We start from the raw sequence: 20,787 nt of genomic DNA on the forward strand, positions 1-20,787 counted from the left end.
TTATGTGGTGTCAGTGAACATATTCACCTCCTAGTGTGGCATGGAAGATATTTCTTGTTATAATGAAAGTATGCCCAGTAGTTATTGGGTGAATTGTCAAATTCAGTGATTAGGCAGATTTTAGTCAGTAACATGATAAAACACTATGTACCAGTCCTCCTAATCATAAAATCACTGGAGAAAAGCACAAATTAACTTAACCATAAGATCCATCAAGGAGGCTGTTTTTATCAGTAGCTGATAAACAAAGAAAATATTTTTTTTATTTACATTAGATAATAGTCTAAACATTTTATTTTCGTGCATTTTAGACTTTTCCAAAGAGTGATATCCTACTGGACAATGAATCTCAAGGAAGTGGACTTTATCTACCTGAACTGGATAACCCGGAGTACTGTAAATCAGAGAACACTGCATTATGGGAACTACATTCGCTTCTGGTGAGTTTTTGAACCTGCACTGTTTCTTTTTTGTACTGCAGCATTTGAATGATGCTCTTCGTGTTTCACTGTTGCAGTCATCACACTTGGGTTATCTGCCTGCAGGTAGCCCTCACTCCATCCGAATACCAGAGACTTAGTATTTCTGCGTCGGTTGCTGTCGCTCCAGGACTGACGTCAAGTCGTTGGGTTTAAAAACAGGTAACCAACACGATTACATGAGTCTTTCTTGCCGAGGAGCCCGAAGCAGAAGCAGTTTGCAAGTGCCGGTCAGCCGCTACCTGAGTTTTTGTTTACGAATTGAATAATCCTGAAGTCTTCTAAAGCTAAGTACCCCATTGGGGATACTTTTTTCTTGCTCTAACCGATGTCAGAAAAAGTTAACAATTACCTTGCCTGTGGAAAGCAAATACCACACAAAGATTTTCATTCTTACTGTGTCACCTGTTTAGGCTGAGACCACGACGTACCTCGCTGTCGGTTTTGTGCCTTGTTCAACGCCCGAACCATTCATCGTCAGGCTCTCATTGTCGCTAAATTTTATCACTCTCGATCTCCGTATTCTGAAATGGCTTCAGTAAACCATCCGACTACCGTCATTCCAAAAAAAACATAAGGTTAAAGACAGAGACAGACCGCACAGGTCCAAAGCTGCCGGCGACGCTTCTGTTAAGCTAGTCGCCAGTTTGCCGGTACTCAGTGAGACACTTTCTCAGCCCCTGATGCCCGCTTCAGTGGATTTGCAGGCCTCTACTCGAGACCCGTTTGGAGTCCGGTATGCCTCGAGACTCTTCTTCGATTATGGAACCTGCAGATGTCTCTGTCTTGGATGGGTCCGGAGCCGCTGAGCAGGCATCGGCTTCTGAGGCAGTTCTTCACACTACCGATGCTCGACTCAAACCAACGACTTCATTTTTATCTAAAACTACCAAGTTTTTAAGGCCAACAGTACGTGCTATGCTTAGAAAACCGACCAAAGCGCATTCACCTGCTCCCTTGCCACAAAGACAAATGCTTAGAATGGCAGAAGACCTTATTATGCTGATTAGGGGAAGTTGGCCTTTCCCTGCTAAGAGAAAAAGAGACCAGTTCCCTGCAGCTTCAACAGACCAGGAGTTTGATGACTCTGAAGTATCTGGTTATGAAGACATGTCCTTATCTGCTTATGAGGATTCAGATGCAGAGGAATCCATTACCTCTGTCTCTCCTCCAGTGGATTTTTCCTTTGGTGAAACCTTGTCTACTTAAAGAGAGTATTTCCACTGGGAATGCCAAGACTATCCTCAGTCCAAAAAGAGACTCAGAGAATTTCTAGATTTGCCACAGCACAGGCCTTTAGCAATACCCCCAGTCCCGGAAGTTGTTGATGATGTCTTTATGGAATCCAGACTTACTCCTGATACTTTACCCCCTGCCCCTAGGAAACCAGACAGGTACTACAGAGTATCTGACATTCACAAATTTATTTTCAAGAATCCTGCTGCTGACCCAGAGATCATTTCCCAGGGTCCTGAAGGTATCAAGGCAACTACAGCCAAGAATGCCATCCCTTCAGACAGGGATTCCAGAGCTTTGGACAGATGGGTTAATAAGGTATATACCTCTGCAGCTCTTGCCATTAGGGCAGTGAATTGTCAGTTTCACATGCTGAAGTACCAGCAACATCTTATGGAACTTATTAAACAAAAAGTAGCAACCTTTACAGACTGTGCAGAAAATAAAGAATTTCAGGAGCTTATGCACTCTGCAAGCCAAGTCAGCAAGCATACTTTGCAGTGTGGCTTTGACACCCTATAAGTGTCTTGTAGTGCAGCAGTCACTGGTTCTGTACTGAGAAGGCATGCTTGGCTTAAGGAGCAGACCTTACCAGACCATGTCAAATCAAAGTTACTATACACTCCTTTGAACAAGGACAATTTGTTTGGCACCAAAGCAGAAGAGGTTTTTAAAAAGATGGAAGAAAAAGCTAAATCTATGCAGACAGTTAAAGAATTCTTACAAGTGCAATCTCTAAGATTCAGTAGGCATTGCCCCTCAAAACACTGGTCCTTTCCAGCCCCCTCCAGGCCATCTCAAACCAGACTCAGGGGAAACAAACCACCCAGACTACAGTCTCAGGGTATGCAGAGATCTAAGCAATGGAGTGCCCCCACCCCCAAAACAGGGAGTGGTAAGCCACCTCCTTATGGAAAAAACTCACAATGACTTCTCTATTCTACTCCCCGCTTCAGCCCAATTGCTTGTGCCCCTAGGAGGAAAACTTGACCTTCATGCAAAAAACTGGATGTCCATCACAAAAGACCGATGGGTCCTCAACATTGTATCCCAGGGGTACAAATTCTATTTCCATTCTCTGCCAACCCCAAAAGGGTTCACAGACCTTCCTCCATACAAGTCGGCAGAGGCACAAAACCAAGTCCTAACCCTGCTCTATATCAGGGCTATTCAGCCGGTTCAAGTGGAACAGATAGGTCAAGTATTCTATTCCAGACTTTTCGTGGTACCCAGAAAAGAGGGCTCTTGGCGCCCAATCCTGGATCTTTCAATTCTCAACACCTTCCTGGTGGTACCAAAATTCAAAATGCTTACCCTGCAACAGCTTCTACCTATGCTAGCCAAGGATGCCTGGATGTTCATCGTGTTACCCTGCTGCAGTCATTACACTTGGGTTATCCTGTCGTCAGGCGGTCCCGCAGTCGGCCGGATTTCCAAAGTCTTGGTCCGACGTCGGTTGCTGTCGCCTCATCCCTGACGTCAGTGCGCCAGGGGTACATATATTGCAACCGACGCCATTTTCTTCAGTCTTTCTTGCCGGGCGGTGCCTGAAGCAGAAGCAGTTCGTAAGTGCCGGTCGGCCAACTTCTGAGATTTTCGAATTCGAATTTCAGACTGAAGTCTTCTATAAAGCTAAGTACCCCGTTGGGGAAACTTTTCTTGCCTCAGACCGATGTCATTAAAAGTTAACAATTGTATTTCTTGTGGGAAACAAATACCTCATAAGGATTTTCATTCTTTTTGCATACCTTGCCTAGGCCCTGATCACGACGTCACTTCTTGTCGTTTTTGTGCTAGATTTAATAAACGTACTATTAAAAGACGATTTGATTTTGCACGACACTTTTTTGGCAGAAATTTCATTATAACATACCGTCGGAGCTACCGACTACCGGCGTGCACAAAAAGCGCAGGGATAAGGATCGACAGCCCAGGCCTAAGCCCGATTCCGAGGCCTCGGTTGATCTGGTCTCCGGTTATCAGTGAGGCTCCGATGCAGCCTCTGACTACTGCAGTTCAAGAAACCGAGACCGCTACAGATATTTTGACGGAATGTACTAGGCCGACGCAGCCTTTTACTTCAGGCCCTACCGACGATTTACCTTCCAAGGTCGTCGGTGCTTCTGAAACGCTATCAGTTTCTGAAGGCGTTTTCAGACCGCCGACTCTTACAGTCAAAACGTTTTCCAAGTCGAAGACTCCTTCCAAACCGAAAAAGGCTTCACTTCAAGCTCCTGTTCAAGGCCCTATGCCTAAGAAACAGATGCTCAAGATGGCTGAAGACTTGATTTCTCTTATCAGGGGTTCTCAGCCTCCTCCTGACAAAAGGCCTAGACAAGAGGAAGAATCTGCTTCCTCTGAACAACTGTCTATTTCTTCGGATTCCTCTGAGGACCAAGATTATTCCTTCTCTCCGTATGAAGATTCTGATGCTGAGGACTCTGTTCCCTCAACTTCCCCTCCAGAAGATTACTCTTTTGGGGAAACTTTACTCACCATGAGGGAACATTTTCACTGGGAAGGTCAGGATTACTCTGATTCCAAGAAAAGGCTCAGAGAGTTTCTTTTACTCCCCCAACACAGACCTCTAGCCATCCCTCCTGTTTTGGACATTGTGGATGATGTCTATTTAGAATCCAGTTTCAACCCTGACTCTCTGCCTCCTGCCCCGGCCAAGCCTGACAGATACTACAGAGTACCTGATTCCCACAAATTTCTTTACAAAAGCCTAGTAGCTGACCCAGAGACTTATCTCCCAGGGTCCCAAAGGGGCTAAGGCTTCCATGGCTAAAAATCCAGTACCTTCTGAAAAGGATTCAAGAGCACTAGACAGATGGGGGAAAAAGGTTTACACCTCAGCCACTTTAGCTGTGAGAGCTCTAAACTGTCAATATCATATGCTTAAGTATCAGCAATTTCTGATCTCTCAGTTAAAACAAAAGATAACCACCCTCCCTCAACAATCTGAATTGAAAGAAGTACTGGATTTATTGCACGCCACCGAGCAGGTGGGCAAACATACCTTGCAATGTGGGTTTGATTCTTTAGAGGCCTCCTGCAGAGCAGCTGTCACTGGATCAGTTATACGTAGGCATGCCTGGTTAAAGGAACAAAGTCTGCCTGATCATGTTAAAGCAAAACTACTAGATGCTCCCTTACAGCAGGATGTTCTTTTTGGTGTTAAAGCAGAAGAAGTTTTAAAGAAAATGGAAGATAAGGCAAAATCAATGCAGAGAGTCAAAGATTTCCTACAAGTACAACCCCCTCGCTTCAGCAGAAACTGGCCAACAAAAAATTGGTCCTTTCCAGCCACTGACAGGCCTCAGAGGGGTAAATACAGGTGCCCAAGGGGCAGAGGACAACCACAAGCTCAGTATAAACCTCGCCAGTGGGGCACTCCAACCCAGAAGGGAGGAGAAGACAGGTCTCAACCCACCAGAAGGCAGACTCAATGACTTGCACCTCAGCTGGCCAAACAAAGCTCTTTTGTCAGCCCCCCTGGGGGGAAAGCTAGCACTATTTGCAGACAACTGGCACATGGTCAAAAAGGACAAATGGGTACTAGACATAATTTTACGAGGATACAGATTCCACTTTCACACCTTGCCAATAAAAAGAGGAATGCCAAACCTGCCACAAATTCAAAGGGCAGAGGCTCAAAAACAAATTACAGCTCTCATGGCCATGAGAGCCATTCAAAGGGTACCAACTCAAGAGCAAGGCCAAGGATTTTACTCAAGACTCTTCCTAGTACCCAGAAAAGAAAATGCCTGGAGACCAATTCTGGACCTTTCAATTCTAAACACTTACTTACAAGTTCCCAAATTCAAGATGCTAACACTACAGCAGCTACTTCCCATGTTGGGCAAGGAAGCATGGCTGGTAACGTTGGACCTCAAGGAGGCATACCTGCATGTCCCTATCAGACAAAGTTGCAGAAGATACCTCCGTTTCATTGCAGGTTCAACCCATTATCAATTCTCTGCACTGCCCTTTGGCTTATCTACTGCGCCCAGAGTATTCACAAAATGCCTGGCACCAGTAATTGCTTACTGCAGACAAAGAGGAATTCAAATATATCCATACCTGGACGACTGCCTCATCCAAGCAGAAAGAAAAGACATTCTCTTACAACATCTGGCTTTTGTGCAGCATCTACTGAATTGTCTGGGGTACACAGTAAACGAAAAGAAGTCAAAACTAGTACCCTCTCAAAAAATGACATTCCTGGGTGCCAGCTTGGACACAACGGCCCAGAAGGCTTATCTTACAAACAAGCAATTACAACTGACTCAATATTTCAAGACAATGGCAACAAAGACCCAATTAACTGCAAGAAAAATTCTGCAGGCTTTGGGCTTCATGGCATCTTGCATTCTGATAATACCATTTGCAAAACTGCATATGAGGAAATTACAGTGGTACCTAAAAAGCGTATGGTCTCAACACAGCCACAGCTTGGACACAGTCATATCTCTCATTCCCTGCCTTCAACAGGAATTTCTATGGTGGGCACAGGCATGTCACCTCAACAAGGGTCACCCTTTCACCTTGCCCCCACCCAGGAAAACTATCACAACAGATGCTTCAGACTATGCCTGGGGGGCACACATGGCAGGGCAATGCATTCAAGGCCTATGGACTGCAGAACAAAGAAAACTGCACATAAACCAAAAAGAGATGCTAGCTGTACAGAAAGCTCTGACAGCCTTCAAGGATCTATTACAGCCTGGACAACTTGCAATAAAGACGGACAACACCACAGTAATGTGGTACATAAACAAACAAGGGGGCACACATTCCTACCCTCTTTGCAGGCAAGCAATAATCTTATTGAACACAACTCTGGTCTACCAAGTCCAGTTACAAGCGCAATTCCTGCCAGGACAGAAAAGCACATTGGCAGACGACCTAAGCAGAAACATCAAAGATCCCCACGAGTGGAAGCTAGACCCACAAATATTTAAAATGATAACTCAAAGATGGGGCCTACCAAATATAGACCTCTTTGCCAGTCCTCAGAACTACCAGCTGACAAAATTTTGTACAAGGACATTCCACCATCAAGCTTGGAAAGTGGACGCTCTCTCCTTCAGTTGGAAAAACCTGACAGCATATGCCTTTCCTCCATTACCTCTTTTCACAAAGGTTCTTTTGAAGGTCAAAAAGGAGAAAGCTCGAATGATTCTCATAGCCCCAGACTGGCCACGCCAGCACTGGTACCCACTATTGAAGAATATGGCTCACAGCCCACCATGGATATTGCCTCCCATACCTCATTTGCTCACGCAGCAAAACAAGCAGATTCTACACAGCCAGATCAAAACCTTAAACCTGGCTGCATGGCGAATCAATTAAGCATCCAACCAGCCCCTCTTTCACAAGCAGTACTGGATGTTATTCTAGAAGCCAGGAGGCCAAGCACCAGGAAGGCTTACTCGGACAAATGGAAAAGGTTTTCTGCTTGGAACCAAGTTAAAGGCCGAGACACAACTCATCCTCATATGCCTCACATTCTGCAGAATTTAGCTGAGATGTTGCATAAAGGACTTTCCTTCTCCTCAATTAAAATCCATGCTTCAGCTATTTCAGCTTACTACGACACGAATACACCTTTATTTTCTAATCCTCTCCTAAGGCAGTTCCTCAGAGGGGCAAAAAACATTAGACCACCTAGAAGAGCTCCTACACCAACATGGGACCTCAATTTTGTTCTGGAAAACTAACGCTACCTCCCTTTGAACCTGCTTTTTCTGCAGGCCTTCAGTTCCTATCTTGGAAGACTGCCCTGCTCCTGGCAATAACTTCTGCTAGGAGAGTTTCAGAATTGCAGGCACTTATGGCAGTGGAACCTTTCCTCATTTTTCATCAAGACAGAGTTTCTCTACGAACTAATCCTTCCTTCCTGCCTAAGGTGGTTTCCATTGTAGCTCTAAATCAAACCATCCACCTACCTACTTTCTACCCCAATCCACAGAACAAAGGTGAGAGACTCCTGCATTCCTTGGACATTCACAGGCAGCTTTGTTACTACTTGGATAAAACTAAGGCTTTCAGAAAAACTGACCAGCTCTTTGTCTCCTATGCTACAGCTTCTCAAGGGAGGGCCATATCCAAGCAAACCATTTCTAAATGGATAGGCCATTGCATCTGATTCTGCTATACCCATCATGGGAAACCAGTTTCTCCTACCATTAGATCCCACTCTATCAGGGCAACAGCTACCTCTACAGCCTTTCTCAGGGGGGTTCCTACCAAGGAATTCTTAGAAGCTGCAACTTGGAGTTCTGTGCACACCTTCACCAAACACTATCACTTACCTCTTTATTCTAAGTCTAGGGCAGGCTTCGCCACTGCAGTTCTGCAGGGCCTCATTGCCTCCACTAACCCTCTATGATGCCTCCACCCTACCTTAGCTTTGGGACTCAACCCAAGTGTAATGACTGCAGCAGGGTAACACGATGAACATAGTACAGTTTTGTACCTACCATAAATGTAGATATTCGAGTGTTCACTCTGCTGAGTCCAGGTTACCCTCCCTCCAACCCCTCTGATTCTCTGGCTAAATCTTTGCTAGGCCTTACTGATGTGTTTGTTTTCAGCTGAAGGGATTTTGTGTTTGTACAGTGTTCCCACCTTTTGGTACTAATTTGGGTCACCTTTTTGGGGGCACCTGACATCTGGGGCAAGAAAATGAAGAAAATGGCGTCGGTTGCAATATATGTACCCCTGGCGCACTGGCGTCAGGGATGAGGCGACAGCAACCAACGTCGGACCAAGACTTTGGAAATCCGGCCGACTGCGGGACCGCCTGATGACAGGATAACCCAAGTGTAATGACTGCAGCAGGGTGAACACTCGAACATCTACATTTATGGTAGGTACAAAACTGTACTTTACTCACCCTGGACTTAAAAGAAGCCTGTATGCACATCCCTGTAAAGGGAGTCATGCAGGAAGTATCTATGTTTCAGGGCCGGATCTTTGCATTGTCAGTTCTCTGCACTTTCCTTTGGCTTATCCACTGCGACCAGAGTATTCACAAAATGCCTGGCTCCAGCCATTGCATACTGCAGGCAGAGAAATATCCAAATTTACCCGTACTTGGACGACTGCCTGATTCAGGCAGACAGTCGGGAATTACTGTTGCAGCACCTGACAGATGTGAAAAACCTTCTCACTTCTCTGGGGTACACCATTAACGAAAAGAAATCAAAACTGGTGCCCAGTCAAAAGATTGTATTCCTGGGAGCAAGTTTGAGCACAGCATCCCAGATGGCATTCCTCACTTCAGAAAAACAAGTCTATCTGACAGCCTACTTCAAACAAATGGCCACCAGAACCCAGCTATCGGCAAGGAAAATACAGCAGGCCCTAGGGTTCATGGCCTCATGTATACTGCAAATTCCATATGCAAGATGGCATATGAGGAAGCTTCAATGGTACTTAAAAAGTTTTTGGTGCCAACATTCTCAGGACCTGGAAACAGTCATTCCTATCATACCCTGTTTATGGACAGAGTTTCTTTGGTGGGCAGAAGCATGCAACCACAACAAGGGACTGCTCTTTACTCAACCCCACGCCGCCCAGACCCTAACCACAGACACATCAGACTATGCTTGGGGAGCACACATGGACTGCTAATGCATTCAGGGCCACTGCTGCCCAAGTCAAATTCATCTGCACATCAACCAAAAAGAGATGCTAGCTGTGCAGAACACCCTGACACCTTTCAGATTCCTACAGTTTCCAGGGCAACTACTAATAAAAGCAGACAACACCACAGTTATGTGGTACATCAACAAGCAGGGGGAACCCATTACTACCCACTCTGCAAGTTAGCCATGGCCCTGTGGAACACAGCCTTGGACATGCAAGTCCATTTGCAAGCTCAATTCCTGCCAGGCAAACAAAAGTCACTGGCAGACGACTTAAGCAGAAATCTCCTAGACCCACATGAGTGGCAGTTAGAGCCCAGCACCTTCAACCTTCTGATTCAGAAATGGGGGATCCCAGAGGTGGACCTATTTGCCTCTCCCTACAACCACCAGTTCAGTAGATTTTGCACCTGGAACCTTCACAGCAAGGCCTGTGGATGCCCTATCTTTTCAGTGGGTAAATCTCTCAATTTATGCATCCCCACCTCTATCCCTTCTCACAAGAGTATTACTTCAAAATAAGACAGGACAGACTGAGGACAGTTCTGATTGCCCCGGACTGGCCACGCCAGCACTGGTACCCACTTCTGCGCAGCCTGACATCGGTGCCACCATGGCACCTACATCAGAACCCTACCCTGCATTCTCAGCAGGAGGGGCAGATTTTGTCTTAAGTCTTGCAGCCTGGCTTATGCCTTGAATCCTACTCCAGCAACTCTAAGCAAGCAAGTGCTGGACGTCATTCTTAAAGGCAGAAGACCCAGTACAAGGAAATCCTATGCGGATAAGTGGAAAAGGTACTGCTCCTGGAGTCTATCTGAAGGAGAGGACACCACTCTACCCTCCCTGCCTTTAATCCTGGATTACTTAGCAGATCTACTCCATAAAGGCCTGTCCTTCTCTTCCATTAAGATACATGCCTCAGCCATTTCAGCTCTTACAACACTGAGACAACTTTCTTCTCGCACCGTCTTATCAAACAGTTCCTGAGAGGGGCAAACAACTTAAGGCCACCAAGGAGAGCACCCACCCCTGCTTTGGGACCTTAACTTTGTACTGGAAAAGCTCACACTTCCACCATTTGAGCCTGTGGCATCATCAGACTTAAAATTCCTCTTTTGGAAAACAGCATTGCTTCTGGCCATCACTTCAGCTATTAGAGTGTCTGAACTACAAGCACTTATGGCCGTGGAACTCTTCATTATTTTCCATGCTGACAGGGTCTCCCTCAGGACAGAAACCCTTCCTGTATGCCTAAAGTGGTGTCCAGTGTGGCTCTCAACCAATCTATACATTTGCCAACTTTTTTCCCTAATCTTCAAAATAAAGGGGAAAGGATCCTGCACTCCTTGGACATGCACAGACAGCTCAGATTTTACCTGGATAGGACTAAGCTCTTCTGAAAATCAGACCATTTGCTAGTCATCTTTCCAACAGGGGCAGAGGGCAAGGCTATTTCAAAGCAAACCATCTCTAAATAGATAGCACATTGCATCCATTCCTGCTACAAGCACCATGGGAAACCAACCCCTCAGGGGGTCAGAACCCATTCCACTAGGGCAACATCTACCTCTACAGCATTTCTCAGGGGTGTCCCTACCAGGGACATCCTGGAAGCTGCTACCTGGAGTTCAGCACACACTTTCATCAAGCACTACCATTTGCCTATCTTCTCCAAATCCAGGGCGGGTTTTGCAACAGCAGTCCTGCAGGGCAGTCTAGCTAGCCCTAATACTTCTTGACTGCCTCCACCCTTCTAAAGCTTTGGGAATCCACCCAAGTGTGATGACTGCAACAGTGAAACACGAAGAACATAGCAGAGTTGTGTACACTTACCATAAATGTAGATGTTCAAGTGTATTCACTGTTGCAGTCCAGGTTTCCCTCCCTCCAATCCCCTGGTTTTTCTCTCTCTCTGCCTTTTACCCCTCCCCTTTCAGGGGTATTGGTATTTAGTTTTTACTGGTGATGATGTTCATCGTGTTTCACTGTTACAGTCATTACACTTAGGTTATCCTGCTGGCAGGCTACCCGCAGTCGGCCTGAATTCCAAAGTCTAGGTCCGGCGTCGGTTGCTGTCGCCTCTTCCCTGACGTCAGTGCACCAGGGGTATAAAAGATGCAGCCAATGCCATTTTCTTCAGTCTTTCTTGCCACGCGGTGCCCGAAGCAAAAGCAGTTTGCAAGTGCCAGTTGGCCGACTCCTGAGATTTTCAAAAACATATTTCATATCCGAAGTTTTCATTAAAGCTAAGTACCCCATTGGGGAAACTTTTTTCTTGCTCCAGTCCAATGTCAGAAAAAGTTAACAATTGTATTTCTTGTGGGAAGCAAATACCTCATAAGGATTTTCATTCTTACTGTATTCCTTGCCTAGGCCCTGATCATAACGTTGCTAGCTGTCGGTTTTGTGCTAGATTTAACCAACGCACTGTTAAGCGTCTGTTTAAATTTGCCTTTCATTACTTTAGCTGTAGATTCAATTATATAATGATGTCAGAACAGCCGATGACCGGAGTATATAAAAAGCGCAAGGAAAAAGAAAAGGACAGGCATCCGAGGTCCAAAACAGACGACGAGGCTTCCGCTAAGCCAGTCGCCGTTTCGCTGGTTCTCAGGCGCTTTCGCAGCCCCTGGCGCCCGCTTCCTCAGAGCCACAGGCTGCTGACGACTCCCACGTGGAGCTAGCTAGGCCTCTGGATACTCAAGGTATTGGACACTCGGAAACTATTCCCTGAGATGGGTCCGGAGCCGCTGAGCAGGCATCGGCTTCTGTGGGTGTTTTCAGACCTACACATTTATATGTAAAGCCTACTTCAGCTTCCAAAGCAAAGACTAAAGCAGTTGTAAAGACAAAGAAACAAGTACAGCATTCTCCTGGACAGACTTCCATGCCTAAAAAACAGATGCTCAAAATGGCTGAAGACCTAATTACCTTAATTAGGGGTTCCCGTCCCCCTCCTGACAAGAGGCCTAGGCAAGAGACAGATTATGAATCTTCAGATCAGGTTTCCATTTCCTCTGACTCTTCTTCTGAATAGGAATACTCTCTTCCTCCTTATGAGGATTCTGATGCTGAATAATCTATCCCTTCAGCCTCACCGCCTAAGGATTATTCTTTTGGGGAAACCCTGCATACCATGTGGGAGCACTTCCACTGGGAGAGCCAAGACTATTCAGAATCTAAGAAAAGACTCAGAGATTTCCTTTTATTACCTCAGCACAGGCCTTTGGCTATTCCTCCTGTGTTAGACATTGTAGATGATGTATTTTCATAGTCCAGACTTTCTCCTGACTCTCTACCTCCTGCTCCTGTTAAACCAGACAGATACTACATGGTTCCAGATTCACATAAATTTCTTTATAAAAACCCTGCTGCTGACCCAGAAACTATTTCTCAGGGTCCCAAAGGGGTCAAGGCTTCTACTGCAAAAAACCCTATCCCCTCTGATAGAGATTCAAGGGCACTAGACAGATGGGGGAAAAAGGTTTACACTTCTGCTACTTTGGCTGTGAGGGCTTTAAATTGTCAATTTCATATGCTTAAATATCAGCAATACTTAATGTCACTGCTAAAACAGAAAATGTTATCAAATTCTGATTGTGCAGAAAATAAGGAAATGCAGGATTTATTGCATGCATCTGAACAAGTGGGAAAGCATACATTGCAATGTGGTTTTGATTCTCTGGAGGCCTCTTGCAGGGCTGCAGTTATGGGTTCTGTCATTAGGAGGCATGCTTGGTTAAAGGAACAGAATCTGCCTGATCATGTTAAAGCAAAGTTATTAGATGCTCCATTACAGCATGATACCTTATTTGGTGTTAAAGCAGAGGAGGTGTTGAAGAAAATGGAGGACAAAGCGAAATCTATGCAAACTGTAAAGGATTTCTTACAGGTACAGCCACCCAGATTTAGCAGAAACTGGCCTACAAAGAATTGGTCCTTTCCAGTGTCAGACAGGCCACAAAGAGGCAGATACAGACGCCCCAGAGGCAGATCCCAGCCAAAGGGCTCATACAGACCTAAACAGTGGGGCACTTCTACCTCCAAAAGAGGAGAAGACAAAACACAGCCATACAGGAAACAGTCCCAATGACTTTCCTATGCCAGCACCAAGCACTTATCTTTTGGCAGCCCCCTTAGGGGGAAAACTAGCACTTTTTTCTCAAAATTGGCACATGATCACCCAGGACAAATGGGTCGTAGAATATAGTGTCCCAGGGCTACAGGCTCCACTTTCACACCCTGCCAAGGCCAAAAGGTATGACAAACCTGCCACACAATCAATGGGCAGAGCCACAAAAACAAGTTTCATCCCTTATGGATATGAGGGCCATTCAGCAAGTGCCACAGCAAGAGCAGGGACAAGGATTTTACTCAAGACTTTTCTTGGTACCCAGAAAAGGCAAAGCCTGGAGACCCATACTGGACTTGTCTATTCTAAATACATTTCTGGACGTTCCAAAATTCAAAATGTTGACTCTGCAGCAGCCTCTGCCCATGCTGGGCAAGAAGGCTTGGCTTGTAACTTTGGACCTAAAAGAGGCATACCTGCATATTCCAATCGGACAATCTTGCAGAAGATACCTCAGATTCATAGCTGGCTCAATGCACTACCAATTGTCTGCACTGCCCTTTGGCTTATCTAAAGCGCCCAGGGTCTTCATAAAATGCCTGGCACCAGTAATTGCATTTTGCAGACAAAGAGGAATTCAAATATATCCTTACTTTGACGACTGCCTTATTCAAGCAGAGAACAAGGACATTCTACTAAGGCATCTGGCATTTGTAAAAAGATTACTAATTTGCCTAGGGTACACAGTAAACAAAAAGAAATCAAAACTAGTGTCAAGAGATAATATTCCTGGGTGCAAGCTTAAATACAGCTGCCCAGATGGCTTATCTCATGCCAAAAGGCAACTGACTTCTTACTTCAAAATGTTGGCAACAAAGACCCAGTTATCTGCAAGAAAAATTCTGCAGGCTTTGGGCTTCATGACATCCTGCGTTCTGCTAAATCCATATGCCAGACTGCATATGAGGAAACTACAAACAAAAGTGTGTGGACTCAACATTGTCACAGCCTGGAAACATTAATTACCCTCATTCCTTGCCTGCAACAGGAGTTTTGATGGTGGGCACAGTCCTGTCACCACAACAAGGGACAGCCATTCACCCTACCCACAGCCAGGCAGTCAATAACAACAGATGCTTCAGATTATGCCTGGGGGGCCCATATGGCAGGAAAATGTATTAAGGGCACATGGCCCACAAGCCAAAGTCACCTTCATATCAATCAAAAAGAGATGCTGGCTGTTCAGAATGCCCTGACAGCTTTCAAGGATCTTCTCCATCCAGGACAACTACTGATAAGGACGGACAATACTACAGTCATGTGGTACATAACTCATTCCTACCCCCTCTGCAGACAAGCCATGACCTTGTGGGACACAGCATTGACTTATCACGTACACCTGCAAGCACAATTCCTGCCAGGAAAGAAAAATGCTCTGGCAGACGAACTAAGCAGAAACCACATGGATCCCCACGAGTGGAAACTGGGTCCACAAGTCTTCAGCATGATAATAAAGAAATGGGGATGCCCAGACATAGATCTATTTGCCTCTCCTCACAACTGCCAACTACAGAGATCCTGCACAAGGACGTATCACAAGCAAGCATGGAAAGTGGATGCTTTATCATTCAGCTGGAAAACCCTAACAGAGTATATGCCTTTCCTCCTCCTCTGCCTCTCCTCCCCAAGGTACTCCTAAAGGTCAGACAAGAGAAGCCAAAAATGATTCTGATTGCTCCAGACTGGCCCCGCCAGCACTGGTACCCAATCCAAAAGAGCTTGTCTCAAGGCCCAGCCTGGACATTGCCTCTAATTCCTGATTTTCTGACCCAACAAAACAATCAGATCCTGCACAGCCAACTCAGAACCCTAAATCTGGCAGCATGGCAGATAATGTAGCCATTCAGAACATACCTCTCTCTAAAGCAGTGATGGGTGTTATTTTGGAGGCCAGGAGGCCCAGTACCAGAAAATCTTATGCTGAAAAATGGAAAATATTCTGTGCTTGGAACCAGGCCCAGGGAATTGACACGTGTGTACCAAATATTCCTCAGATTTTACAATATCTAACTGAGATGCTGGACAAAGGCCTATCCTTTTCATCAATCAAAATCCATGCCTCTGCCATTTCAGCTTATTACAATACGGAACCACCAATTTTTTCACATCCGTTGCTAAGACAGTACCTCAGAGGGGCCAAAAACATAAGACCTCCAAGGAGAACACCAATACCTGCATGGGACCTCAATTATGTCTTGGAAAAATTCACACTGCCGCCTTTTGAGCCAGCCAATACAGCTGAAATAAAGTTCTTATCTTGGAAAACAGCTCTGCTCCTAGCAATAACCTCTGCAAGACGAGTCTCAGAGTTAGAGGCACTCATGGCTGTGGAACCTTTTATCATTTTCCATCCAGACAGAGTTTCTCTGAGGATGAACCCGACATTTATGCCTAAGGTAATGTCCAGTGTGGCCCTTAACCAAACCATTCATTTGCCTACCTTTTATCCAAACCCACAGAATAAGGGTGAGAGACTCCTGCATTCTTTCGACATACACAAATAGCTACGCTTCTACTTGGACAGAACTAAAGCTTTCAGAAAGACTGAGCAACTCTTAGTAGCATATGCTGCAGGATCACAAGGAAAGGCGGTCTCAAAGCAGACTATTTCAAAATGGATAGGCCACTGCATCCGTCTCTGCTATTCACTTCACGGCAAATCAGTGCCTAAGGGCATTAGGCCTCACTCAGCCAGAGCAGCAGCCACTTCAGCAGCCTTCCTCAGAGGAGTACCAACCAAAGACATTTTAGAGGCTGCAAATTGGAGTTCAGTGCACACTTTTACCAAGCACTACCACTTACCTCTCTACTCTAAATCCAGAGCAGGCTTTGCCACTGCAGTTCTGCAGGGCCTTATAGCCTCTCCTAATCCTATTTAGACCCAGCCACCCAACCTCAGCTTTGGGATTCAACCCAAGTGTAATGACTGCAACAGTGAAACATGATGAACATAGTACAGTTGTGTACCTACCATAAATGTAGATGTTCGAGTGTATTCACTGTTGCAGTCCAGGTTACCCACCCACCATTCCCCTTTTCTTTGCTGGGACTTATCTGTACTTCTCTATCCTATGCAACCTATGTGGTGTATTTGCTTGTAGATGAAGGAAATGTTTATGTTTGTGCATGCATACTTATTGGCATAATTTTCAGCATACCAGTTTGGGGGCACCTGACATCTGGGGCAAGAAAAACTGAAGAAAATGGTGTCGGCTGCATCTCTTTTACCCCTGGCGCGCTGACGTCAGGGAAGAGGTGACAGCAACCAACGCCGGACCTAGACTTTGGAATTCAGGCCGACTGCGGGTAGCCTGCCAGCAGGATAACCCAAGTGTAATGACTGCAACAGTGAATACACTCGAGCATCTACATTTATGGTAGGTACACAACTGTACTTTTTCCTCCACCATAGCTTAGCTCCCTATTGGGGGGCTCCTGACATTTGGGGCAAGAAAAACTGATGTAATGGCATCGGCAGCTGCCTGTTTTTATACCCCTGACGACCTGACGTCAGTCCTGGAGTGACAACAACCGACACAGAAATACTAAGTCTCTGGTATTTGGGCCGACTGAGGGCTACCTGCAGGCAGATAACCCAAGTGTGATGACTGCAACAGTGAATACACTCGAACATTTACATTTATGGTAAGTGAGCACAAGTGTACTTTATATATCCTACCTCATCACATGCACGTCTAAATACAGTCTGTCACTACCTGAAAAAGGTGTATAGTCTGTTCATTTCTTCTACTCTTTACTGCAGTTGCAGGTCTTAATTGATCAGCAGTGCACCTTCATTTCTGCACCATGCATTTGTTTCTGTTTATTCAAAGCCTTTATTTCACATTATTATTTGGTGCACTCTTATTTTATTTTTTATATTACTCATTCTGTATTTTTTTCTTTACTTTATCTTGATCTACAGCTTTATTTTATGGAGTTTAAGCCTTAGCTCATTTACAAAAACAAAGTGAAGCACATGAATATGAAAAGATGCAGTTGTAATTACATAGAAATAAGAGGAAATGCTGTTTTTACAAACACGCAATCTGAGAATAAAATACAACACTCATGAAAAGCCAATACAATTAATATTTTAAAAAGCAATCTACCAACCCAGCAGCTGCACAACTGAATACAAGTTCTGTTATGTTCCTCAGTCTCAGTAGTTCAGACATACTCCAGAATGAGTCCGAATAAACCACTTCCAAAACTTTCTAAGGGATCACAGCACGGGAAGACCAGAGTCAAAAGTGAAAAATACCAGCATTAATGTATTGCTACAGTGTTGGTACAAAGCAGTAATATAATATCAGTTGTTGTGGTTGAAGTTTACTGCAAATACAGGAGCCAGAAAGCAAAACAGACAAAAGCATACGTCGACATCCAAGTCCCGAGACAAATTCTGCAGTGATTCTGTGTAAGGAACAGCATGCAAGGAAATTCCTTTTACAGGCTTGGTATAGCTCTGACTCCCACTGCACCAAATCACTAGACTCTTTACCCCCCCCCCCCCGGACTTGCTCTGTAATTGCTGCACTGGACATGGATCCTAAGGGCGTGCCAAGGGCTCGGCAGTCATTGTTTCCTTTTGAGGGAGTGTTACTTTTGTATGCCATAAACTTCAGCCGTGTCTGAGGGCAACTTCCCACTCTCAACCACACCTCTTCTTAGGGAGTATCATTGACGACCCTCTCCCACCCAGGATGGGTACGCCCATCCCTACCTGTCACTTTGCCAGTCATCAAGAGGTTAATCAAACCCAGGTCAGCTGGGTAATAACCGGCCCAGGTCCTGTAATCTCTAGTCATAATCTTTCCCTTTCATCCCTCATGCTTTTCTGATGTCTGAACTCTGGGCTGTTTTCAGAGGCCTGCCTAGTAAAGTGGGGGATCATTACATGTTGCTTCTAGAATCTGTCCCTCAGCGATGCATAGCAATATTTCATTCACTGCTGCCTTGACCCTTTCATAGTGCATCTTGTAGTTTAACAGTTTTTTTTTTTTTTTTTTTTTTAACACCCCAGTGTTCTTTTCCTTCTATTTTGTTATCACCTCCATTCCTTTTAGCTGTACTTTACTCCAGGGCTGCTGTAGTCCTTGCAGTTGTATAAACTGACTCTCAACTGCCACTGCAACCTTTCTTCCCACCTGGACAACCTGTCTAAGCTCTTCCTTTGACCCTCCCGTCTTCTCTCCCATTCCGCAGTCATCCCATGTTTGTGTTGATCACATAGATCTTTTTCCTTTGGATATTTCTGAAACAAACACACTGAGCACTACTAGACCCAAGAGTGATGCTTGCAATAATCCACTAGCTGCTTTACTTCATAGCAGTTTGTGTTTCATCAAAACCCTGAGTCCTATCCTTCAACAATAGCACAGCCTGTTAGGGTCTTGTTCCAGCTACTAATATCTGCTGACTTTCTAGGATCTACCTTTGTAATACTAAGTCAAAAGCTTTGCTGAAGTCCATGTTCACCATTATTTTCTGTGCTGTATTCTTAAATTCCCCTGGTACCCATTTGCAAAACTTGATAGTTTTCAAATGATAACTGTTTTCGGTTGTAAACCTGTGATTGTGGTTGCTCTTGAGATTGTGATGTAAGAAAACAACTATTGTAAACAACATGTGAGAGTGTTCAATCTCGCCTTTGTTCTTACACATGGGTTCAGAGCCGATCCTCGGCTCCGTGTCGGCCGCCTGCAAGCTCTGCATCGAGAAGAAGCTCGAGATCACCTAATACCCACAATCCCCCTCTGCCTTTACCCCAGATCTAGTTTGCCGCTGCAGCGTTCGCATCACTGGGTCGAGCTCGAGCACCTCAGATAAGATTTAGAATTTTATTCTTGTATTTTCTCTGGTACTTTAGCATTATAAGCTGTTTAATAATAGTTTGTGTGAGTGTGGTAAGGTGTAAGGGAATCTCGGTTCCGTTAAAGTTATAAAACTTAGTCAGAGTTCTCTTCGGGGCCTACCACCCCTTATTGGATTTGACAACCGGATTGACTTCACTACTGGTTTTGACAATTTTACTGGACTTGACTCTTTTTCTGGATTTGATTATCTTTCTACTTACTTTGACATGTCTGAAAAGGCCAAATCAGGGTTCAAGCGTTGCCAGTGTGGGCAAAAAATGTCAGTAACTGACAACCACAGTTCCTGTGTCTACTGTCTTGGCCCTCTCCATCTGCAAGAAGACTGCTCTATTTGTCATTCTTTCAGTGGGAGGGTCATGACAGATAGGCGCAGGAAACTAATGGACAGGGGTTTATTAAAACCTTCCTTTCAGGAGGCTCTGGATGCTTCTGACCAGGCATCCAAGTCCTCGAAGGAATCGAAGACGTCGGAGCCCAAGTCATCGGCTCCGAGCTCTTCGACTAAAATTAGATCACCGGTTCCACAGACTTCAGGGCCGAGTGCTCAACTGTTGGCAGTTTCCGAGCCTCGAGTCTTGGAACCGGTGATGGAGCCCCCTCCCTCGACACTATTGAGGTTGGCTCCGTCTTCGGTTCCTTCGACCCGTTCTTCTAAGCTCTCCGATGTCGATGTGGACCGTGTGGTGCAGAAGTTATTGGAACATTCGGCTCTATCCAAGCTTATTTCGGTTTCCACCCAGTTGGTGTCGAAACTTGAAGGCCTCCCATTATCTCCATCCCTTCCTCCTCCGAGACCTGTCCAGTCTTTGGAGCCGGAAGAGGTTGATCTACTGATTGTGGAGCCCTCGGGGCCAGAACCGTCCTTTTCTCGGTCTGCTCCTTTCACCTCGACTCCGTCGGATCCGGTACCGGAGTCTCGGAGCCGACGATCTGTCCTTAGTTCCGGGGCCGAGAGTCGAACCGACGTTTCGGTTCCGACTCTTCCCCTCGGGGCCTCGGCGCGGATCGATTCGGCTCCGTCCTCGGGGTCGATGCCTTCGGTGCCTTTCTCGCGGATTCTTCCCATTTCTTCGAACCGGAGATTCTCGACTCGGGACCCGGGGCCTTTGATCTCATGAGGAAGGTGTTGTCTACCCAGACAACCACATCAGTAGAAGCAGCCTCTCCTCCCCATAAAGGACCGTTATCTTCCTCTGCACCAATGGCCACATCCAAGCGTCAAGCACCGGTGTCTCAGCCACCCCTGGAGGGTGCCCCCTCTTCCTCGGAGGCTTCTTCGGATGCTCCCCCCGAAGAGGTCCCTAGGAAAAGATTGTGTAAGAGGAGACACTTAGATTCTCCACAAGAATCTTTAACATCCGATACTGACTTGGATGAGTCAGAAGGGTCCCCAATGTCAC

General features: G+C 45.6%; 1 protein-coding gene across 1 annotated transcript in view; it reads left to right on the forward strand.

Moving 5' to 3' along the window:
- NOC3L (NOC3 like DNA replication regulator) overlaps positions 1 to 20,787 on the forward strand; it is an 825,940-nt gene that overhangs the window by 466,871 nt on the left and 338,282 nt on the right. Inside the window, exon 18 of the mRNA XM_044056662.1 lies at positions 312 to 440. Within this exon, the coding sequence (XP_043912597.1) occupies positions 312 to 440 (129 nt within the window). The remainder of the gene's footprint in view (positions 1 to 311; positions 441 to 20,787) is intronic.

The sequence above is a fragment of the Protopterus annectens genome, chromosome 14.part0 (assembly GCF_019279795.1).
Source record: "Protopterus annectens isolate FY-2018-M chromosome 14.part0, PAN1.0, whole genome shotgun sequence".
Classification (NCBI taxonomy): Eukaryota; Metazoa; Chordata; order Ceratodontiformes; family Protopteridae; genus Protopterus; species Protopterus annectens.